This window comes from Etheostoma cragini, chromosome 15, assembly GCF_013103735.1.
Source record: "Etheostoma cragini isolate CJK2018 chromosome 15, CSU_Ecrag_1.0, whole genome shotgun sequence".
Classification (NCBI taxonomy): domain Eukaryota; kingdom Metazoa; phylum Chordata; class Actinopteri; order Perciformes; family Percidae; genus Etheostoma; species Etheostoma cragini.
The window spans coordinates 13563039-13585272 of record NC_048421.1 but is presented as its reverse complement, the minus strand read 5'-3'; the positions used below and the strand labels follow the sequence as shown (position 1 = coordinate 13585272).

The window sequence follows — 22234 nt, the reverse complement described above, 5'->3', positions numbered from 1 at the left end:
TTTCAAAGTTGTTTTAGTCGTGTATAGTATATATTATCTTTTTCTATTTTTTCATACGTAAAGATTTGTATTTTCTTTTCTACTTTTCAAAAAAGAATAAAAACAAGGAAGACAACGGAGAAGGAAAGCTGCGGGATCTTTGTGATGAACACATTGAGGTGCACATGGATAATACCGTCAGCTGCACTGTGCTGATTCAATCTTGTGAAGGGCTCACTGCATGGAATATAGTCTCAAAAAATAAAATCTCTATTAAAAACATCCAAGGTACATTGTCATCAATGTGCAAGTGATACCTCCTCAATAGAAGGGACAAAGGAGGGGGGAGTAAAAAAAAAGAAAAAGAAATGAGGGCAGGGGTTAACCTAAAAGATTTAAAATAAAAAAAATAAAAAAAAAGATAAATGTGTGGCTACCAAGACAAAGTGGACCCAATCCTTTCTTTATGCACACATTTTACATTCTTCAATCTGTTACCAATAAAACCGGTGTCACAAAAGGACCAGTTTGTCTGTAAAAGCTAAATGGGGGTGACACCAGAGCCGGTAGTGATGTAACGCTGCTCTCTAGTGTCTGTTCCTGGTCAGGATGTCCTGATGCAGCAGCTTTTCAAGTGAAATTAGAAAATGCAACAAAGAAATTCAACAAGCAGGTGCCACTACAGTTAGGGTTTGTTTAATTTTTAAAACACAGCATTCAAGCAGGTTTAACATGTACACATTTTAAAGATTGCAAAATTACGTATAAAAGAAAAAAAGATTACATCTACAGTGATTTTTTTTCCAGAAAAAAAACTCAAATTTAAATCTAACGTATTTACATTAATAAAGCAACACGTTGTGGGTTCTAGGGGTTCTAAAATGAAATGAAAAAAGCAAATTGAATGGAGTAAGCTTTTTAAGAAATTAAAACTGACATTTAATTTTCAGCCAGATTTTTCTTTTTTCATTCTGTTAATGTGTATATTCTGTACAACCACCTTACATTACAAAAAACAAAACAAAGACAATATGACTATAACCCCAAAACAGAAAGATTCGCATCAGTGTAATAATGTTTTCCAGAGCATAAATGATTACAGGCTCATTTTCTCATTTGATTGCACAGGCAACCAGGAGCTTTAAACTTTACAAAGTGGCCTCAAGTATAGGACATTTAAAAAGATATTCATATGGTAAAAGTGTTTGGCTTCACTTGTTGGCACAAACAAAAACAACCTTTTTTTTCTGGTCACAATGCACATCTAAGAGACGCAGGTTGAAGGAGCAGAGGTATAAACATCTCGCTTCAACAGGAAGTCAGCAGGTTTTCTTTTGACAATTTCCAGATTATAGAGAGCAGAGTTATCACAATCCCTTCACAGCATCCACTCACTCTTATCTGCTTTGTTATAAATGCTAAAACACATTTGTCAGACACTGCATTGCCAATGCGGACAGTTGCTTATTGAAATTCTCCAAGATACTGCGATATGCATTATGTCACATAAAACTGCATTAAGAGAAATGTCTGACTCTAAACTGCTGCATCTGGTGAAGAGGACCATTGGCGGACAGAGTTAATGAGTGTGTGGACTATTCCCAGTTCTGATGCAGGGAGATGAGGCTTTACAACTTAACAAGAACGTGAGGAGAATAACAAGCAGTCTGGTGAAGAGGCAGATTATCGTACAATGTGGCCAAAGACATCATGCCGCTGCTTCACCATCGTCTTCAATGGGCTGTAAAGAAAAAAGTTTCTGCTTCAAGCAGTATAAAACGCCTCGTCTTTGTCAAACTCGCTGCGGTTTCATGGTTTTTTCCCCCGTCATCGTCGTCCTGCTGAGACTCGTCAAACAGCTGCATTTCCATCACACAGCTCATCTTTGTCCTCTGAGAGCATGTGCCAGAATCAAGTTCACAGTTTCACAAGTTGCAGTCATTGCTGCAGAATAGGGGCTCATCAATGTAGAATGCCACAGGAAGTGACCCAAGAATAAAAAAATTAAAATTTCAGAGCTGTGATTCATGCAACACTGCGAAAAAACTGGTCCCATACATTGGATTTAACACGGAATGCTAAAACAAGCCAATGTGCATGTGTAATATACAGTAGGACGACTTCAACTGGAGAATAATGATAATCTTGTTGACTCAAACAGCAGACTTGCATTTTAAATTCCACAAGCAGAATGAGGAGATGTTGCACTCTAAGATTAATCTATTTGACTACCGTTTGATCTACGTTATGTGAGAAATAATGTCTACACTTCAGGTGGGAAGAAAACAGTTGGTACTTCCTCTATGTGTAAGGCATTTCTTCTACTCTCTCCCACAGCAACGAGAGAGGGCAGTACAGTACTTCACAAAACAAAATCAACAACCAGTCGTAATCAGTGTTGGTCTACGAGCACTTCCAGAGTCCTCAACACTGCAATGTTTTGTTAGATGTGACACTGTGCTTGTCATGGTGCATTTGTGTTTCAAGAAATAAGTTGGAGTGTAAAAGTCAGTCCAGGCTCCATCACATCAGATGAAATCCCAGGACCAATGATAATAAACATTAGCCAAGGATGGGGGAGAAAAGGTTATATGATGTGTAGCGTTCCTTAGGTTTTGCTTTAACCAACCAGGGAAAAAGGCATTGGTTTTCCCATTTTGATCAAGTTAGATGATGGAAGAAAGCAGGAGGAGTGACTGAAAGGTACGAGAAATAACTGACTGGATGAGAGACGTCAGTGCTGCAGACAGGATGCGTCCAGGGTTGTTTAGTGTGCTGGAGGGGTGTTGTTGGGATCTGGTGGGCTGTTGGCCAGGTACTTCACGCGCATGCTTGAGGTGTACTACAGACAAAAAAAAGAAAATGACAAACAGAACAAAACAAAAATCACGATTTCACTCTTTATAGTTAAAACAATTCCAAGTTGCACAAAGAAGGGACGCATCAGTCCTGTCTTTATACACAGTCTGTGTAGAATTTTCTCATTATTTATGATTAAAATTCCAAGATGCAACTTTAAAGCCAGGCGAAAATGTATCTGTTGGAATAACAAATTGATTCAAAGGCTCAGTTATTAAGTGACAAGAACCCCTTTCTGAAAAATAATTGGAGGAACATACAGCATTGTCAAGCATATCAACGCACAACAGGACACAATTCATTCAACAGATCAGAGAAAGTCCTTAACTGATTACCTTTCAAACTAGTAACTCCAGAGCCCTGGAATCTAAAGGGATGTTAATCGATTCAAATAGAGAAAGAACATCACAGCAGCCTTGAAATAATTTTACTTTTAACCGTCGTGCACATTCATTTACATTTAGGATGCACCCATGCAGTTTTTTTCATACAAGCAACTCAAGCACAAAAAGGCTACATATCAAACTCCTGTGGAAACGCTACTTTGACTTGGTAACTTTTGAACAGTAATATATACAATCTTATTTGTGATCAGCCTTCAGAGCCATTTGTTCAGCCAGTTGAGGATGTGAACGCCAAGTATTTGCACCGATATAGGCTCAATAAAACAACATGACTTACACTGGATGTTAAAGAAAATATGCGTCATTGGTAGGGCTGTAACTAATGACTATATTCATTCATTTCTTGATTCATTATTTTGCCTAAAATGTCAGAAAGTAGTGAAAAAATGCCTGTTGTCCCACAACCTAACAAGTCTTGTTTTCCGAATAAATGACATCTACTTTTACACAGACTACTTCATTGGTCAGAGGTGGAAATGCTGACCAAAATATCAACTCTGCCACCGCAGCAGTGGTGGCGACGCTTGAGATTGTAACACATGAATGAGCTGCCGGAGCCATCTATACCACTAAATGCAGCGCCGTTGAGTAAAATATCAGAAAAAAAAAAGACAGCAAGGTCATACAAAACGAGTGGTGCCAATAACTGAATCCCCAACGCTTATAAAACTTAACACACCCACGAGTTCACCCTCAGTCCCAAGAATCAAGACAAAGCAGATCCAGTTAAACGGCTCCATAACTTGACGTTGACACAGTGAGTCCCGGGGCAGAGTTACAGCTTCACATGTTCCTCCCAATACATCTGTGGTGCAGGGGGGTAGGGGAACATGCAGCCAAGGGCCACAGGAAACAGATATCAGGTAAGAGACCAGGTGGGACACTTAGCAAGAGTCAGGACAGAGGGAGAGTGGGAGGGAGAGGGTTCCAGAAGTTTTGGTGGAACCTGAATAGAGGGTGAGGGCTGGGAGTTTGGGAGGTGGAACAGGGGAGGAACAGGCCAGCAGGTGGAGGAGGTGGGCATGTTTTGTACCTGTTAGCATCGCAGATGAGGTTACCAAAACGATCTTGAACTCTCCGAAGGCTTTAACTGCCAGCTGTGACCGCTGTTACTGTCCGCGGCAGTCAAATACAACTGTATGGATTCGCAGAAACAACGACAAGAAGAGAATATAGAGAAGATACACAAAGCAGCGTCTAGGTCCAGGCAGACACACGGACATATCAGGGAGGGAATGATCTCTGGTAGAGGTTCAGGCTGGGAGCGGCAGGAGGGACTTATTGAGATTTGTTTTGCTATGCTAATACAAGGTCAACGTTTGTACGTAAAAGTCGCAATTTCAAAAAGGTTCTTGCGCACCATGAAGCCTTAGTGACAGGGGCATAGGATAAAAATCACTTGACTTGGAAAATTAACAAAGAACCCCACATACTGTCTGTTACTAGTACTGATTGGATTGACAATGTTATTGTCCGTAGACCTTCATCAGGCCAAGTTCATATAGACAGAACCGCACCTAACATATAAAGGCTGTGACCCGGGGGAAATAACCTGCCAACATATAGTAGGTGGTCATCAGGGTTACTCCGAGAAGCTTAACAGGATCTGTGATACTAAATTTGCGTTTCAACCGGAAGAACAAGGAACTACATTTAGTTACTGCATGATAGTTCAACATTTTATACTGGATTCAGGACTTTCTGATGGTTCAGGAGTTATTGGGGCCGACCGTCGCTGACAGAGACGACCACGGCTACTTTAAATTCTGTTTACAAAACCAGGAGGAACTGGGTGCTACTGGTATTAGTATTAGGATGAGGGGCAGACATTCCTTGATATTTATTAAAGTTGACAGCAAAGTAACACTTTTTTCTGTGACACAAACAATAAATACAAAGGATGACTGTTTAAATTCGTCATAAATCTAATTTGCCTAATATTAAAAGGTTCTTCAGATGCTGTGGAAACAAACAGTTACATGCTAAGTTCCTAGTTTAGTTCATGATTTTAGTTCCTTTGGTACCTTTGATCCTGGATCATTTTGGTTGAGAAAGGCTAATGGTCAGTATCTTGGCAAAGGCTGCCAAATAACCCAGAGCTGTTACTATATTACTAATGTTTGTTTTTTTTTACAAGAAATGAGACACTTACCGATGGCGGAGGAGACTCTCTTCCTATCAGAGGAGTGTTTTCACAGCGAGAATTCTGAAAGTTGGCGTTCTGAGCCCTGTTGAATTGAAACACAAGATCAAACACAACAAGCTGAAGAGTGTATTAACCCTTACACACGGCTTTGAAGATCTGAAACAATTTACTGTGTCCATAAATCTCTCCACGTCAGTGTTCAGCATACCAAGGCATTAAAATACAGAGCCAGAAAATGGGGGATCCCTCCCCCAGTTTCCCCCAACACTGAGATCCACTCATGAGGTTGAGAGCTTTAAGTTTCACAGGCTTCACAGCTGGAGAGCAACAGCTGCATGTGCTGTCCACTGCATGACTTTCTACAGGAGAGTTTAGCTCCACTCTGGGGACATTAAACTGGCTCCTGATGGAGTATCTAGTATCAGTCACACTGTGCACAAAATCAGGCTAGGTTGTGAAAATAAATGATCCACTACTTCTGCATGTCACTTAGTGCAGCTTTCCATTAAAATAGAGTAGTTTTAAGCAGTGGTGACTTACATGTACTCGGTGACAGGCGCGTTGCTGACGGTGTGGGCTGTGGCGGGGATGGAGGTCTCGCTGCCGAAGCTACTGCCACAGCTGTACAGGCTGGGCATGTGGACCCGGTACAAGTTATCATGGTTTTGCCTTCCCCCGTGGCTAAGAGACTCATCCTCACTTTCTTCCTCGTTCCTGCAAGCATAATACAGCACAGTAAAACCACCACCACCAGAGGGACCCCATATCCTATCTTACTGATAACAAAAAGAGCGTGAGAGTGCTACATCGTCACATTTTGTGTTTCTTCTCAGTCACATTCACTTTCATTGCTGCCTGCGGGAGAGAAAACACAATGAATTCTCTGCTTTGTGACGCAAAGAAGAGGCAGTTTCCCCCTGACCTTAATGGGACTGAACAAAGAAAGTAAAAATAGCCTCAAGTAATTGGTTCAGTTTCTGCAGGAAAATTCAATCACTAGGATGATAAATGCCTTCTTTAACATTGTCAAATAAAAGCATAGCCTACTCCCGCAGAGAGAATGTGATTCCACTTGATTCTTTTTAAACAATGAAGCTCAATCATGTATGTGAGATAACAACAACGCACTTACCACGGTCTGTCAAAACAGAGCAACAATGACACAGACATCATGGTGCCTGTCTCCCTCTAGTGTTTATCCCATAGGCTTTTACATGCATTACTTATCCATGAGGTCATGATTGTACTCAGTGCAGCTGAATGTGTGTGATGACCCAAGTATGCATATCATAGAAAAGAGTGACTTACTCATTAATCAAATACTAGTAATCCTAGAAATGTTTACCCTGCATATTAAATATACATTTCATTTAGTTCCAGATGGGGTTAAAAGAAATAAGTAGGTTTGCATTATTATAACAATAAAACAGAACAAGCTCAGCAAACCACTGAGATAACAGTGTAGTAGAGCGTAAGCCTTTGCTTTATAACAGGAAGCTCCAGCTGAGATCAAACTGATGAACATGCCCCCCAATTGTTGGGAGGGATCAGTTAATTATGTGGCGCAGCTGAGTTGACAGGCTGTGCCTGGGAAAGCACTTTCCTCGTAGCTATCCTGCAAACCTTATCTGCTGCTGCTGCAGATGATGATTTCCCCCCTCGGCTGCAGAATGAGACACCAGCTCAGACCGTGGTTATGATAGATTTAGGCCAACTCGGCACAATTATAGGAGGATAATGGGAAGCAATCTATTTGAGGAAGCAAATAGAGTCTTCTGGACACGTCCCAGTGGTAAACAGCCTTAAACAAAAATAATCGTGTTTCCCTATCTATCTAGGTTTCTCTTAAACTACTTTGTCTGCTTCGTTCCCATGCCGCGTACAAACAAGTGCTGTAGTGGGTTAGAAGAAATGCTATAAAACCATAATTAATTGATAGGTTTATCCTCTTAAATTATTTCTCACTGTATACACAGTCCTGCACACAAACTCTGCTTAAAAGCTTTTGGACGGGTTTCTATGTGGTTGTGAGTTAAAGGGTGTATATGTGGCTAGTGGAAGTCTTACCCCTTGCTTTGCCAGGTGTGAGGCACACTGCAAACAATCGAGCTGAACATGAGAGCAGTGATGAAGGAGAAGAGCACGAGGTAGATGAGGCCTTCCAGTCCATCATAACACAGCCCCGTCATTGCCTGGACAAAGTCCTGCAAAATGGGAGACGTGACTTTCGTTATAGCAGGTATGACCAGTTCAAATGGTGCATTTAAACATCTAAAGCAATTTGAGCAACGTAAGAACTAAATGCAAATCAAAAATGAAGAAGTAGTAAAATGGCTGTTTTTAAAATTTTAGCATGTGGATCCTAACAGGGCCTTTGAATCTGCTGTGATCTCCTATTTAAACTAGGTCACATAAATGAGCTTACGGTTAGCAAACTGGAAGGAAAGTTAGGTTTGACAAGAAGCCCCACAATGTGATTGAGAATCTACATTCTGCATGCACTGCACAGCCAAAGTACATTTCGTAGTCTACTGGAGAGACTAATTTTCATTAAATATAATAAGCCTGGACAGGTAGATTTTTAAGAGAGAAGGCAGACCAGAAAGCAAAAGAAAGTGCTACACCTGCATGTGTGCACTTGGAATTGGGAGGCCACTGCAGACAATCCTCCAAAGCATTGCGATTGCCAAGTACTTGTCATTCAGCCGGCTTCATAAATGGTACAAAGCCAGCTTCAACTCGCATACAGAAAGGCAAATGTTATTTATGGTGACAGGTGTAGTCAACTGGCTGCACAAGCATAAAAAGAGGAGTTGCTTTATACAACTAAGTTGCACTATGAAGATTTCTCAACAAATCACTTTCCAGGCCCTTCTTCGTCAGACATGGAGCAACCCGGCAATAAGAATGTCTCGGTTTGTAAGTCTTCTCCTCAATGCTCACCATGTGCAGGCTGCGACAGTCCACCAAGGCAGTGAGCTGATGTAAACTGATCTCTGTGGTGTTCAGTATCTCCTGGATCTCTTCTAAACTTCCCTGGGATTAATGAGGGAAAAGAAAAAAATGAACAATGTTAAAAAATGGTTTAACATCAGATCCAACTTTGGCACCTATGTATGCTTTGATGAACAATCTAAATTTGTGTAATTTACACTGTCTTGATTACAAAAATGCAACTAAGTGGTTATTTCCTGCCTGTAAATAGTCAAAAATAACAAAACCTAAACATTTGCAAAAAGGAAGCAGGTGTAAAGTAAATGAGGTTATTAACGTTGATTAATTCACTGTCTATGCATTCTATGCATTACTTGGATTGCTTTTGTCAATATACAACAGAACACAGCAGCATCAGCTGAAAAAGCAGATTTTAGTGTACAATACATTTTAATGGTCTGTTTCCCTTCTCCGTCCAACTCTCATCACAGCTCCAGTGGAAAATACATTTGATAGCCTAACATTTCCACAACATCAGCACTTTTTTCTTGTGGGTATGTGAAGTGAAATATTCCTCTCTCTATTCCCAATGTCAGCTCTCATTTGTGCCTCTGTCAACACAGTGTAAGGACCAGCACTGGACAATACCACAGTGTTGTATTGACAAGGGCGAGTGAAAGCCTAATGCAGCTAAAATGGACATAATGCAGGTCCCAGGTGGGCTGTCAGCAGATCTTTATGAGGACAGGTGCACTTCCCTTCGCTGCAGGTCAGTGGTTTGGTCCCATTCAATAAGATATTCTATCATCACAAACAGTACAATAGTACAAGACAGCTTTTGGCTCAGTGGGGGGCTGGGTGAGTGTTTATGGTAACAGCTGCCCTGTAATGTGGCATGTCTCGTAAATAGTCGTGTGATGGGGCTGGAAACATACCTGAGTTTGTTTATACTCTCTGGTGGCAGAGCGCAGCAGTTCAGACACGTCATCCTGCATCTCCACTAATGCTTTGTGACTCCCGGAGAGCTTCTGAAATGAAGTTCGAATACTGTAGCAACCCGGGACACATCTTAAAGTACTTCCATTATTTTAATCATTACAAAGATGCTTCGGTTGTCTCCCTTTGTGGTCACATGGGTGTCTAGTGAAGGCATGCTAATAGCTTATAGATGTGAGCTGAAAGGCTTACATACTGTATAATATATAGCTTCCATTTCCTCACAGTTGTATTAACAATAGATGCCTGGACTTCAGTAGCACTCAAAGATTTTGATTTATTTATGTGGTTAGTAAGATGAAATAAAGGTAGTCCATTGAAGCAAACTATAGAGTCACAGTAAAAGTGAAGCTAAAGTTCTTGTCTAGCTTCTAACACATATTGTCTGATGCAAGCGCAAGCTATCAGTACGCACATACAGGAAAGGCTGCTCTGCATCAGTTTTCCTGCCGGCATAATGGTAAGTATTGTACTATTGCATGGAAAAACATCATCTTTTGAGAAATGGAGTGACCGATTGTGCCCACTGGAATTCTCACTAAATACAAGGTCATACATCATAAAGAGATTATGTATTTAATATTGTGACTGCTGATTTTTCCATTATCAATATCCCATTAATGTTGAGCTAGTAAACCTCCTACTATTGGTATTCATCTAAGTGTGAATGTGTTGATTTAACATGTTAAGACCTCGAACATGCAAAAACAAATAGTGATAATAAATGAAACAAACCTGTTGGAAGGGGTTTGTTTGTTCTAAACTGCAACTAAGGTAGTGCTTCAGGATATCTGTGAATGAAAAGAACAGTTGAACTGAATGTTAGCACAGCCACATACATTCACAGGTAGGCCTGCAACAGGAACAATTGTTTCATTTCCAATGGTCCAAAACCCAGACAAATTTAACTTAACAAAATTAAGAATAGCAGCAAGAAGCTGCAGCACAAAAATGTTTAACTGGGTTTGTGGTAACTTTTAAACAGTGTTGTCATAATAGGGCCGATATGTCATTATCAGATTCATTTAAATTGGCAAATATCAACATTCGGCCTCAAAACTCCTGTATTGGTCTAGCTATAATGCATATGGGATTTGGATCGTTAGTTTGACACTATGTTAGGTGGTGGACTGGTAGCTGGAGAGATGCCAGTTCACCTCCTGGGCACTGCCAAGGTGCTCTTGAACAAGGCACCCAACCCCCAACTGCTCGGGGCGTCTTTCCATTGGCAGCCCCCTCTCTCTGACATCTCTCCATTAGTGCATGTATAAGTACTGAGCATGTGTGTGTTATGTGTGTAATAACAACAGAGTGTAAGTTGTAATTTCCACTTGCGGGACTAATAAAGTATAATACTTACTTATAATGTAAGTAAAGTATAGAAAGCACGTCATTTCACAGCCTGGTAGCAGACCCATGCAGAGCCCTTGGATTTTATTTTCTAGCTCTGTCTCAACGTGTTCCCTGCTTGCCTTGTTAGAGCTTGACTGCTTCTGTAACTGTACTCCCGTTGAGCTAATCCTGAGGTGAATTGTTCCAAAAGAATAAAGTTCACACACGCTCTAATAGCATGAATAAATGTGTTTTTCCCATGATTCAGTAACACATATGCAACAAAAGAACACAAAGCCAGTAAAAGGCTTAGGTATAACCTTTCTTATAACACAGAGCTTTCTGCAAACAGCCTGAAGAGCAGTTTAATCATCTCTGGAGTTGAAATTACATGGGAAAACTTGTATGGTGCTCACAGTACACCAGAGAGCAAAACAGACTGTAATCATAGTTTTGGACTTTCACATGCTATTAAAACCCATTTTGCAGCTACCTCACATGGTTGAGTAGGAGTCGATGAGAAATCCTCAGTGACTCAAAAGCAACAGCAACATCCATAAATACAAGCTGTGAGAACACCACCACCAACCTAGGAGTCCACACTCGGGACCTTCTTTCCTACACAGTTGAGCAAACTCATGACGAAGATTTCCAGTATAGAGATGTACATAGAAAGTAAATTCCTGTCACACATACACCCACACACATGAATATCAGGAAAAAACACCTTTTGGTAATGGATTGAAATACTGCTGTTCTTGTATAACTTACAACTTAGTTTCCACTCTGATGACACAGGGTGCTACAGTGGTCTGGAAGGAAGACTCAATTATGGCTTATAACAACCAAAAATATAAAAGTAACAGGAAACTTTACATACGTGTAATTCTGTTAATTTGCCAGAGTTAATGTAGCGCAAAATTAAGTATTTGTCCTACCCCTAATTTAAGTAATACAAGCTCAGAATAAAAGCTTACAGTTTACATGTGTGACAGAGGAAAAAACAGAACCCCCATACTGCACAATTCAGATCTGGGGCAAAAAAAACTGCATCACAGCTGCAGTATTACAGTTCAGTACATAGAGTAAGTTGGTGCTCATGGTTCAGCAATAACCATATTTTAGAGAAGAAAGTAGAAAAAGAAAAACTGGGAAACTGATGATGATGAAAAAGCACATCAAGTAGACAGGAAGTCCTGGGTGGTTTTATTTATAAGCACCATTTTCTGGACTGAAGAGGGATGCAGGAAATGCATTGTGTCTTTGATCCTCTTCTCCACTACTCTTATCTCCCCCATACACTCTGCATTACACACACACCCGAGGCACTATCCTTTTTTCCCTTACATGCATCCCATCATGGAAGAGATTGGGCAATTACAAAAACAAGATGGTTAAAGAGGCTTCTGTAGTGCTTAAAACGGCAGCTCATTGGCCTCTTGACCCTACCGCATATATGACAGCCATTTTCAGAGGTTTTTTTATGGGCAATGGACAAGATCAAGCCCAATTCTTCATGACAATTCCACTTCACTGCTGCACAATAATCAGAGCATTGAGAACGGGAAGGAGGCAAACATTTAAGAATTCGGGCTAATGTGTCTTCTACAATTTCAGATGTGCAATATTCAGCATTTCTAAGAGTTGTCTGAGTAAATACAAAACCAACGCATTCCAACCTGGTAATCTCGGTCAGTGTCATATGAGTGATACTTATATGTGATTCATACCTTGATGGATGACGCCATACTGGTCTGCTACTTTGGTGACATACGTGTCAGGGGCAGCACAGAAATCACTGGCGGTCTAAAAAAACAAGAAAAAGACTTAGAAATGAACAACACAGTTGTAGTGACATTTTCCCGGCATAATAACAACACATTACTAGATGCAATGTCATGCTGGATGGAACGTGGGAGTAGTTGATTGCAGCTATTAAAATAATGTTTACAACGTTACAGGCCGATTCCATCCCAGCATCAAAGTAGTTTTTGTAAGGCAGACAAATTAGCTGCTTTGGTCTTCTGTGTACAATGGTTGCAATATAATGGCTACAAAGTTAATCTAAATTATTTTGCTTGTGATCACAATTCTCACAACCAGTAATCTTGAGGATTTCTGCAAAAGTGAGAAGAGTGACAAGAAAAGTATAAAACCCTGTAATTGTGATGCAACTAAATACAACAATAATAGTTTAAATGTGTTTAAATACATGTGTGGAACATAAACCTGTTTTCAGGGCTAATGAAGTACAGGGCTTCAGATGCATTTCGCCACCATTTTCTGAGAAAGTGGGAGTGTTTTTCTTTAACTGATCAAATTTGATGACATTTTTATTTCATGTGGAAAAAGGAGGGGAGAGCGATTCTGCCAGGGATTGCCTATGTGTTTGAGAGGTGGAGGGTCCCTGAGAGATTAGTCAACTATTTGGGTAATGTCATCTACACTCTTGTACCTTGTTTTCATAGCGTCACACTCATCTGCACATGCTGTTGCACAGCACATTCTGAAGTCCTTGGTTGAGCAACAAAAAAAAGGTTTGGGGTCACTTTGAAATTTCCATTGCACTCCATTATAGACACAATACCAGCTGAGATCAGTTGCATTTTTTTTTTTTTAACCAGGGTGGCAGGTTTCAGATTACATTATGTGCTTACATAATTGCATAGGGTTCTCCTGTTTTTTTCTCAGTTAGTTTTTGAAAATGATATCAGATTAGTAAACAGAATGTGCCTTTGGAACATTTAATGAATGGTTTCTGATAATGGGCAATGTAGATATTGCATTAAAGATCAGCCACCCACTCAGATCAGCTGGTATTCTGTCTAAAGTAGAGTGGTGTGAAAATTTGTAAGTGACCCAAAACTTTTGACCGGTAGTGAGTGTAATGAACTGTGCAGCTCTGGAAAACGCGATCATGCTATGGTGGAGACACTTACCGCAGAGACTGCCAATTCCAGCCCAAGAGAGACCCAGCTGATTATGAGAGCCACTACACCAAACAAGCACACCCTGCGGAGAGCAAGATGGAATGAGACGTTTAGGTACCTTTAACCTGCGGTTAGTTTTAGAGAAATACTATTTATGTGCACAACAAAAATCCATACAGTATACCTGGAGATATGTTTAAGCTAATTAAGTTGGTACTTGAGTATGTGTCAAGCCTACTCATGAGATTATAACACAATAAGCTTTTAAATTAACCATTGTTGAAAAAAAACAAAGGCAATTGACTACAAGCATTACTGTCACAGTGTGTATAACTTAATATGTACAAATTGTTTAGATTTGTTTTCGCTATTTGATATCATCTGTTATTGAAAGGAAAAACTACACAGTGATCTCCTTTCCCATGAGACATCTTTCTCCCATTGTTGGTAGACCTTTAGTTCCTATACAATGCAAATCGCCCTTTCACAGCCGTTTTAAATAAATATAAAACAGTAACCAAAAATATTATATTTGTTTGCCAGGATTAAGTGTTATTAGTAAACAACACCAAATACTGAGGATATCAGGCTCATTATGCTAAATTCATTGTGACTGGGATTATATTTTATAGGGCATAAATTCATCCTGACTAAATCATAATGACGAGATGGCCTTGATTAGTCGAAGCCTTCGTGAACATTAATTTTATGACAATTTCCTAAGCTGAACCAAGTCCTCTCGGGGCGATGACTGGTGATAAGACTCACCCTATAAGCGTTCCCTTGGAGTTGCGAATGAGGCCAAACAGCACCAGAAGGCAGATGAGGACGTCGAACAGTAGCAGGCCTATGTAGCCCAGCCACCTGTGAGGACAAATGTCATTAACAACAAATGGCCAAGAGCACAGCGCGGCAAACCATCTCCTAATAGAAAAAGGAGCACTATTTTTACAACAAGCACAATAATTCATACTCTTAGCTCATAAATAAACAATTCTAATTTTTTAACAATTACCTAGAAAACATGTGTTTGATAACAGGAATAATTTATTTAAGGATTGTTCAAAACAAACGCCAAAGAGATTACAACAAGAGACCATTTCACATTGCCACATTGTTTTCACATTGACATTATTCTAAATATATAAATTACAGAATTTTCGGAATCAGTTAGACACATCAGTTAGACCTTGCAACCCCTCAATTTGCATATGCAACATGTAACATATCATTCATGTTTGAATTTATTTTGTGACACTCTATAAAAAAATTAAACCATTTGGTAAGTGCCTTGCATATTTATGAATTTGGGCAGACATGTAAGCAAACTCAATATCATGCTGACGGATTATAACTTTTTAATATTGTCTACCAAACTTAATGCAGGTTTGAGATTCTGGGTGAGGCAGCAGACTGATGATATGCTGAACAAGTACGACTCAATCCTTGTCTTTGCTCGCATTAGCTTCATAATGCACTCAGAAAGATCCTCAGCCAGGGAAGAAACCAAGTAACATTCAACTTTCCGACAATATGTGAACTAAGAGGTGAGCGACAGCAAAGTCTTCCCAAGCCAGTGAATTACTGAAAGAGTGTGTGTCTGCACTGAAAGTGTAATAAAGAGATGCAGCACACAAATCGTGGTCTGTTGTCTACATTGCTCCCTGCTGCCACTCCTTACTCTGCAGCATCAAAAAGAAGCTGAATATATAATGTGTTGCATTATTCTGTATGGCATCCTTTGTTTGAGTGATTGCTTGAAGTGCACCACTAGACTTACCTGTACCAGTCAAACAGCTCAACCTTGACGGCCAGATCCTCCAGGGAGATGTCGTTGTTGTCCCAGAAGGGGATCTCCACCATCTGTCTGACCAGCTCATCCAGCTGGCCCTGCAGTTTTTGGATGATGGACAGGTAGTCTGCGTGCTGTGCATACTGGCCCTCAAGCTGTTGCAGACTGTTGTCTACCGTCTGGTTCAATGAGGATGTACTGTCATCTACCTAGAACCAGCACAGAGACATACAAGGACACGAAAGAGTTGAAGTAAAAGGAGATTTTCTGTACAGCTCTAGTGATAGGAGAAAGCCAGGGAGGCAAATGGCAGAAAGGTGATGAATTATTAAACATGTTGGTATAATTTACCAATATGTTTAATAGTCCTTAGTCTTACCAGCTTCTCCACCCCAGTGATTGTGCGGTTGGCATGGCGCAGGGAATACGTCAGCCGGTTCAATCCATCACAAGTCTCGCCGTTCCCATAGAAACCGACAGCAATGCCAGCGCTGAGAGGAGACAAAAGAAAGGGTGGGGAAACTGGGTGGTGAGGAGGAGGGATTAGCTAAAAAAGACACAAACAGGAGACGAGAGAGAAGCGAGCGAACGGGGGGGATAGCAAGGAAGGGAGAGAGGCGTGTGAACTCTATATTAACCCTGTCGGTTCAGAACCCAGTCAACAGGCTCCTTTCAGCTTCGGCAGAAAGACTCCTTACAGAACCATGGAAACACAGTGGAATGGACCAGCTATGCCCCAAACTACGGCTGACAAAGGCTGTACTGAGGCAGGAGATCAGCTCTCATTTGCACCGACAGGCCTCGGGTTGCAAAAAAACTGTTCTGACAACGGCATTGGAAACTGTTTCTATAGGTACATCAAGAAAAGAAAACAAATTCTGACAATTTGTGGGCCATTCGCAATCCTCTACAGAGTGGATGCTTCTCACAGAGATATTGCTTTGTACATTTAAGTAAAAAAAAAAATAGGATCCCTTTCTGTGCTCAGAGAAGCAATTTGAAGCGAGAATCAATATCTCGTCCTGTGTTGCCACTGTTGGTGTTTGCTAACCCCCATCCTAGGCCAGAGTGGATTTTATCAAGTACGATGATGATAAGCGAATCCCTCAAAGCAAAGTCAGACCAATCTAGTGCTCAGCCAACATCATTCAGTGAATCAATGGGTTTTCCTTTTTCCCGGAGGGCTGCTAATCTCTTCCTCTCACACCGTGCAGTGTGAAAAAAGTGAACAGAAGCAGTGTCAGAACAATAACACAACTAACTTCCCTGCTGTGACAATGAGCCAGTGGAAACTGCTCTTTCAATATTGGTAAAAACAACCCTCAAAAATAACTGATAACACACAAATGAAACATTTAAAATTCCAAAATCTTTAATAGTGGTGCAGCGCCTTTTGCAATACTGTCAAGCACAGACTCTTTAAAGAACAAAAGCAGTGCTAAACAAAGAAATGTATGATCTCCTAGAATAAAAAAAAACCAAACTAAAACACATTTGTACAAGGGTAGAAGCACCCACAAATACGGTGATTGTAATGCAGTTCTTGTACTCATCAAGTCCCCCAAGCTCTTTGTACTACTGTGAATCATCCGTGATGGCTCTCCAGTGGCCCATCAACAGGAGGAGGAAAACAGGAAACAACTGCAATGTTCAAGGATAGGAAGCATGTCCAGGTGGTACAGTTCTCACACCATCTACTTCAAAAATATCAAAATACTAAATTGAAGCATATAGCAATCCTATAGTATTTGTGCTTTAACTGTGCACACATACAAACATTATTTCCCTGAGCACTGCTGTACAGTTTCACAAACATTACAATCAAGGTCATAACTAATTTCTGTATCCATGCTGTGTGTGTGAGTGAGGCTGGGGGTTAGCCTTGCCTTAGTTTAGGTTATAAAGTCCTTTGGGTTTCTGTAAAGAAGCCATTTCATTGAAATGTGATTTTATTTGACCTTGGATCATTTTGTGTAGTGAACTGTGGTTGTTGATAAATTACAAGCATATCCTATTTCATATGGAAAATATTAAGTGGACTGAGAAAAATTTAACGCCTCTGCAAATTGAAATTGTTTCCATTATTCCTAGACTTATTGTTGGTTGGTTTGGAGGAGCAGGCTGTTCCAGGAACGTTCTTGACCCTCTCTGAATCCAAGCTTTCCATTGTGTTTAGTGCCGACCACATAATTAACATATTTAGCTAAAATTGGTCAGTTGTTGATTGGTGTCCTGCCTCTTCCTGTATGCCATTTTCAGACAAAGCATACAGTATGCATCTTAAAGTGATCATACAAGGCAAATGCAGCAAGACACAGCAGGTGTCTCACAGCAAGATCACTGTGTCTCGCTCTGCTCTCTTGTCACTATTGTGGACGCATGAAGGTGGTCAAACCCAAACAACTCAACACATAAGGAAGAGTTCAAATACATACTCTCAGAAAGATGTACCAATTTATCTAATCATATTCCAAAATAGGGTTTCAGTACATTTACAAAGTATTCAATTCACTTAGGAGTACCCAAAAACAAACTTTATTGTGTAGTTATTCCACTTAGACTATGTATGCATTGAATTACCAGAAAACATGTTATATTGTGATAAATGTTGTCATCCAGATATAAAATGACTTATATTGGGATATAAGATGTTGGCTGTATCACCCAGCTCTAATCCTCTCCACTCCAATCATGTGTTAAGACTCACCTGCAGACAAGTGTTGCAATGATGACACACCAGGCTGTGCAGCAGCAGTCAGCGCCGGGCTGATCCTCGTTCTTTTTCCGCCGGCAGCACAGACAAATGGAATAGATAAGCAGGAACAGGAGGTCCAGTGCCAGACAGGCGAGCGCCACACCACCCAGTAACAGGATCGACTGGTGGACAGAGGGATGGCATTAAGGAAACTTCATTGTTGATACCACTGTTACATCAGTAAAAGTTTAGAATGAAAGACAAATTGAGAGATACATACATGCAATGCTAGCAGTAGAGCAATACACTATCATAGGCAAACCTCTTAGTCAACAGCAGCACTATGGAGATAAGGCAAAATGCCTACTTCACAGTATACTCCTAAAGATTCATGGCTGGGGTAGATTTCCATCCTGCTATTTTTGTTTTGTAAAAACCCAGAGTTAATCCATTGGTTTAGTTTTTTCAACAATGCATCACAGTGACTGACAAACCCTGGTGCAATGGTTGTCGACCGGTTTTATGGCAGTTAGTGAACTCAACCTTGGAACAATTGCTGGCTCAAAGCACAGTCTTGACAACCCAATATTTAGTGAGTCTGTTCCATTGAACCAATACTGTTGATACAGACAAATGAAAGACAAGATAATCAGACACAAATATGAATGAATGTAAAAATTAATGATTTGGCTTTTACATGTTGTTCTGCACAGTTCAACCAAACATGACTTAATGACTGCGAATGAGTGAGTCCAGCAGTAAAAACTATAATCCTACTGAGCGGTATAGAGAAACTCAAATATCATGATATTCTTGACAAAATACATCAATATTCAAGAGATTTAAGTAATCATCATCACTAAAGTGGATGTAATGATTAAGTAGGTAAAGGCATAACATAGAACAGCTAGAACAGTCTGGTAAGTTCAGAAAATGACAATTTTACTTTAATTCAGCCTTTAAAACCAGGGAAAGACAACACGTATGCCACATTACGATATTTAAAATCTAAAACGATATGTAGTATCATATAATGATATTGATATAATTTTGAAACATTGCCCAGCCTCACTGCATGTTTCTGTTAGGATATTGCTTCTAGATCATCTGTGCAAGATGTAAGAGTGACAAATTCAAAAGGTACCAAGGTTGCATCATCATGACATAGTCCTATAATGAGCAGCAGTGACAGCTGACAAGTCAAGACTTGCCCTGACAACTGAGTGAGAGCTGTGCATCAACAATAATTAGCAGAATAGTGGGTTAATAAAGTATGGTGTTTAAGCTAATTACGGTCTCTTATGTTTTGCTCGTGTTGTGATAACAGTGTGGTGTGACATAATGTGCTCCAACAGCTATATTAGCCTCCTTGTGCATTTTAAGAACACATGCATTATGTTTCCACTGAATATCCCTATACTTACTCCAGCCCATCCTAGCCACTAAATCATGAACCAACTAAAGAAATCTGGCCAACATCTGACATCTTTCCACCTTAAAAAATGAGAAGCATGAAAAAAGTCAGCTATTGAATGAATTAAAGATAATTAATTATTTTAGGCCAACTAATGTTGGTACATTAAACTTTTTATCAAGCCCTAGACAAAATAAACAACTTCCCATCTTACAAGATAGCAGCATTACGTTAAATAAACAGTTGACTCAACAGTTTCCACTAAATTACTTAAGAGGATTTGCAGGATGTCTTTGCTGAATGTTAAACTAATGGTTAATCTGAAGTTAATGCTATGCCATCTGACACAATCAGGGGTCCTAACTTTCAAACTGGATTTATGCAGCCATTTATTTGGATCCTGTGGGTCTAAGCTAATAGGTGTGTTATGTCAATCACCGTTTTTAGAGGCATAACAGAAACCAATGGCATCAGCATAAATGAGAACATAGAAAGTGCTAAACACTCACCAAAGGTACAACCGCATAAAGAACCTAGATTTAGAGATTTTCTTATAATAACCATGTGAAAAAGGCCATGCTGCTCTTTTCTCCCGTTGTCTTAGCTGTTCATCAGACTGTACAGTCTACTTCTGGGCCTTTGCTACCTCTTTAAAGCTAGGACTAAATCATCTGGAACTAGATGTTTTTGCAAAAGTACTTTAGAGTCCAAATGCCCCTAACAAGTAATTAAGTAAGATTTATTTTTATAGCACATTAAAAAAAGCTTGCACTGCCCAAAGTGCTGTACATAGAGCATTAACCAATAAAATAAAATCAACACTTACAGTTACAGATCAGTGATTTAAGCTAAGAAGACATCAAGAGACAAACACTTACTTACAGACATAACAGGGTAAGACCATTAAAACACAGGGAAGGCCAATGCAAATAGGTGAGTTTTGAGCCTGGTTTTAGATGTTGTAATTGAAGGGGCATTGCTGAGGTCAGGTGACGAGCAGCAGAAAAGGCTCTGTCAAATACAGGTTAGACTAAATTTGAGGATTACAGTTTAAGTCAATTTTGGTGGCTTGGATCACATTGTACAATGACAGATGGCTGGTGTCTGGCAAATGTCAAGACATGGATATAACAGCTACACACAGATGGTGACATGGATCAAAAGGTCAAAAGGTGAAGAGGAAGAACAGGTGCAAACAGGTCATCTGTCACTGAGAAATACTAATAACGTTAGCGTACATTTAAGGTTGCAGGCTTAGAGAAAGTATGGGACACAGTCATGTTCTCTTGCTCATGAAGGGGGAAGCTGAACTCGGTATAACGCGTAAAAAAAACATGAATTGTAAACATTCCTGTACCTTACAGATGCCTAGGAATCACAGTTTATTAGGTCATATGATACGAGGCACATGGGTCAGTGAGAGTTTTTTTTACCTGTTGATATGTCCAGTCCTCTGGTCGGAAATCACTGCTTGTTTGCTCGAACATGAAGTTGAAATGGGGAAGTCTGTGTATGAGGTTCACCCACCATGGTGGAGAGTAGCTAACCACTGCTGCCATTGCGAGCAAATGTCAATATGATCCAGTCAACAGAGGCAAGCAAGGATGCTTGAAACTGTAAACACAGAGAGGAAACCACTTCACAAAGTAGTTATGTCTATATCCGGGATGAAAGACTAAACAATAGCAGTGTTGTTAATCTAGCATGAGAAACGAAGTTGGTAAGGTCGCTCGCGTTAGATACTCTAACGATACCACCTAGATAGCTAGTAAAGTAGAAGTGTTGTTTTGACTGTGTCAATTGCAAATATTATTCATATTAATTAGTAAATAATAGATGTTCACATTATACTATAAAATTTAGTATTAGCAATGCAAGCTCGACCAGAACAGTAGCTCCCTATATTGACAAACAGTGATGTAGCGTTAACGTTGCCTTGCTAATAACGTTAGGGTAACGTTATAACTCCGGGCGAAGTGAAGCTAGTTAACGTTAGCTAGCTAGCTCATTAACATGTCAACTTATGTCAAGGTTGTGTCGCTAGTCGGGATCTTGTCTTAATGTTAGCAGTAAACTCCCGAGAGCCGCGGTCAATTTAAGTGTCGTAAAATAGTACGTTTAAAAAATAAAAAATAAAAGCTAGCTAGTTTTACCTGTAATGTAGCTAGCTAACTCAGCTAACGTTAGCTGGTTTAGCTGCTGGTTAGCTAGCGATAGTTCAGTCCGTTGAGACTCGTGCACGGAGGCGTATAACAAAAAGAAGTCTCTTTTGTTCCACTTGACATGTTGGTCTGCGGTTAGTTAGCTACATCCTGTTTTGTTCAGCTGGTAATTCCCCGGTTTCTCTCTTGCAGTCCTATTCCAAGTTCCTCCGAGTAAAACGTCCATTCAGTTATTAGTTGATTTTAGGGAGACCGGTGACCAACACGGCGATTGTTCATGAAATTCACCCAGCTGGCGGCATACTCAGCCCAGCCAGCACACAGCCCATTTCACCAGCATAAAAATGACCAAGTAGCGCCACCCAGAGGCGCCATGTTGATCAGCTAATGAGAGATTCAGGTACTGTCGGAAATATTAGGACTGCTGCTTTATTGAATTGGGTGGTGAATTCAACTTAAAAAGAAAGCCGTGATTTTTTTTTAGATTTGACAGGAGCTTAAAGCACAGTCTCCCCAAATGGTAAATGTTATGTGCACAACAAACCATAACAGATACAAACGCTACATTTTATATTCTAGAGCCGTGCGACT

General features: G+C 40.1%; 1 protein-coding gene across 3 annotated transcripts; it reads right to left on the bottom strand.

The window, feature by feature from the left end:
• Positions 1 to 804: 804 nt before the first annotated feature.
• ttyh3a (tweety family member 3a) lies at positions 805 to 22000 on the bottom strand. 3 transcript variants are annotated; one of them, XR_004659599.1, is made up of 17 exons: positions 21635 to 22000; positions 20915 to 21095; positions 18080 to 18249; positions 15752 to 15863; positions 15361 to 15581; positions 14349 to 14444; positions 13590 to 13662; positions 12381 to 12456; positions 10054 to 10109; positions 9258 to 9350; positions 8332 to 8424; positions 7456 to 7592; positions 5929 to 6102; positions 5395 to 5470; positions 4276 to 4377; positions 3174 to 3205; positions 805 to 2821 (listed from the first exon to the last, which is right to left on the bottom strand). XR_004659599.1 is itself a non-coding variant. In XM_034893863.1 (16 exons), exons 2-15 carry the CDS (start codon positions 21038 to 21040, stop codon positions 4297 to 4299), a joined length of 1584 nt encoding a protein of 527 aa, XP_034749754.1. In that variant the 5' UTR covers positions 21041 to 21095; positions 21635 to 22000; the 3' UTR covers positions 805 to 2821; positions 4276 to 4296. The 3 variants fall into 3 exon arrangements, 2 of the variants coding, with proteins under 2 accessions (XP_034749754.1, XP_034749755.1); XM_034893863.1 differs by lacking the exon at positions 3174 to 3205; XM_034893864.1 differs by lacking the exons at positions 3174 to 3205; positions 4276 to 4377.
• Between the last annotated feature and the right edge of the window lie 234 nt (positions 22001 to 22234).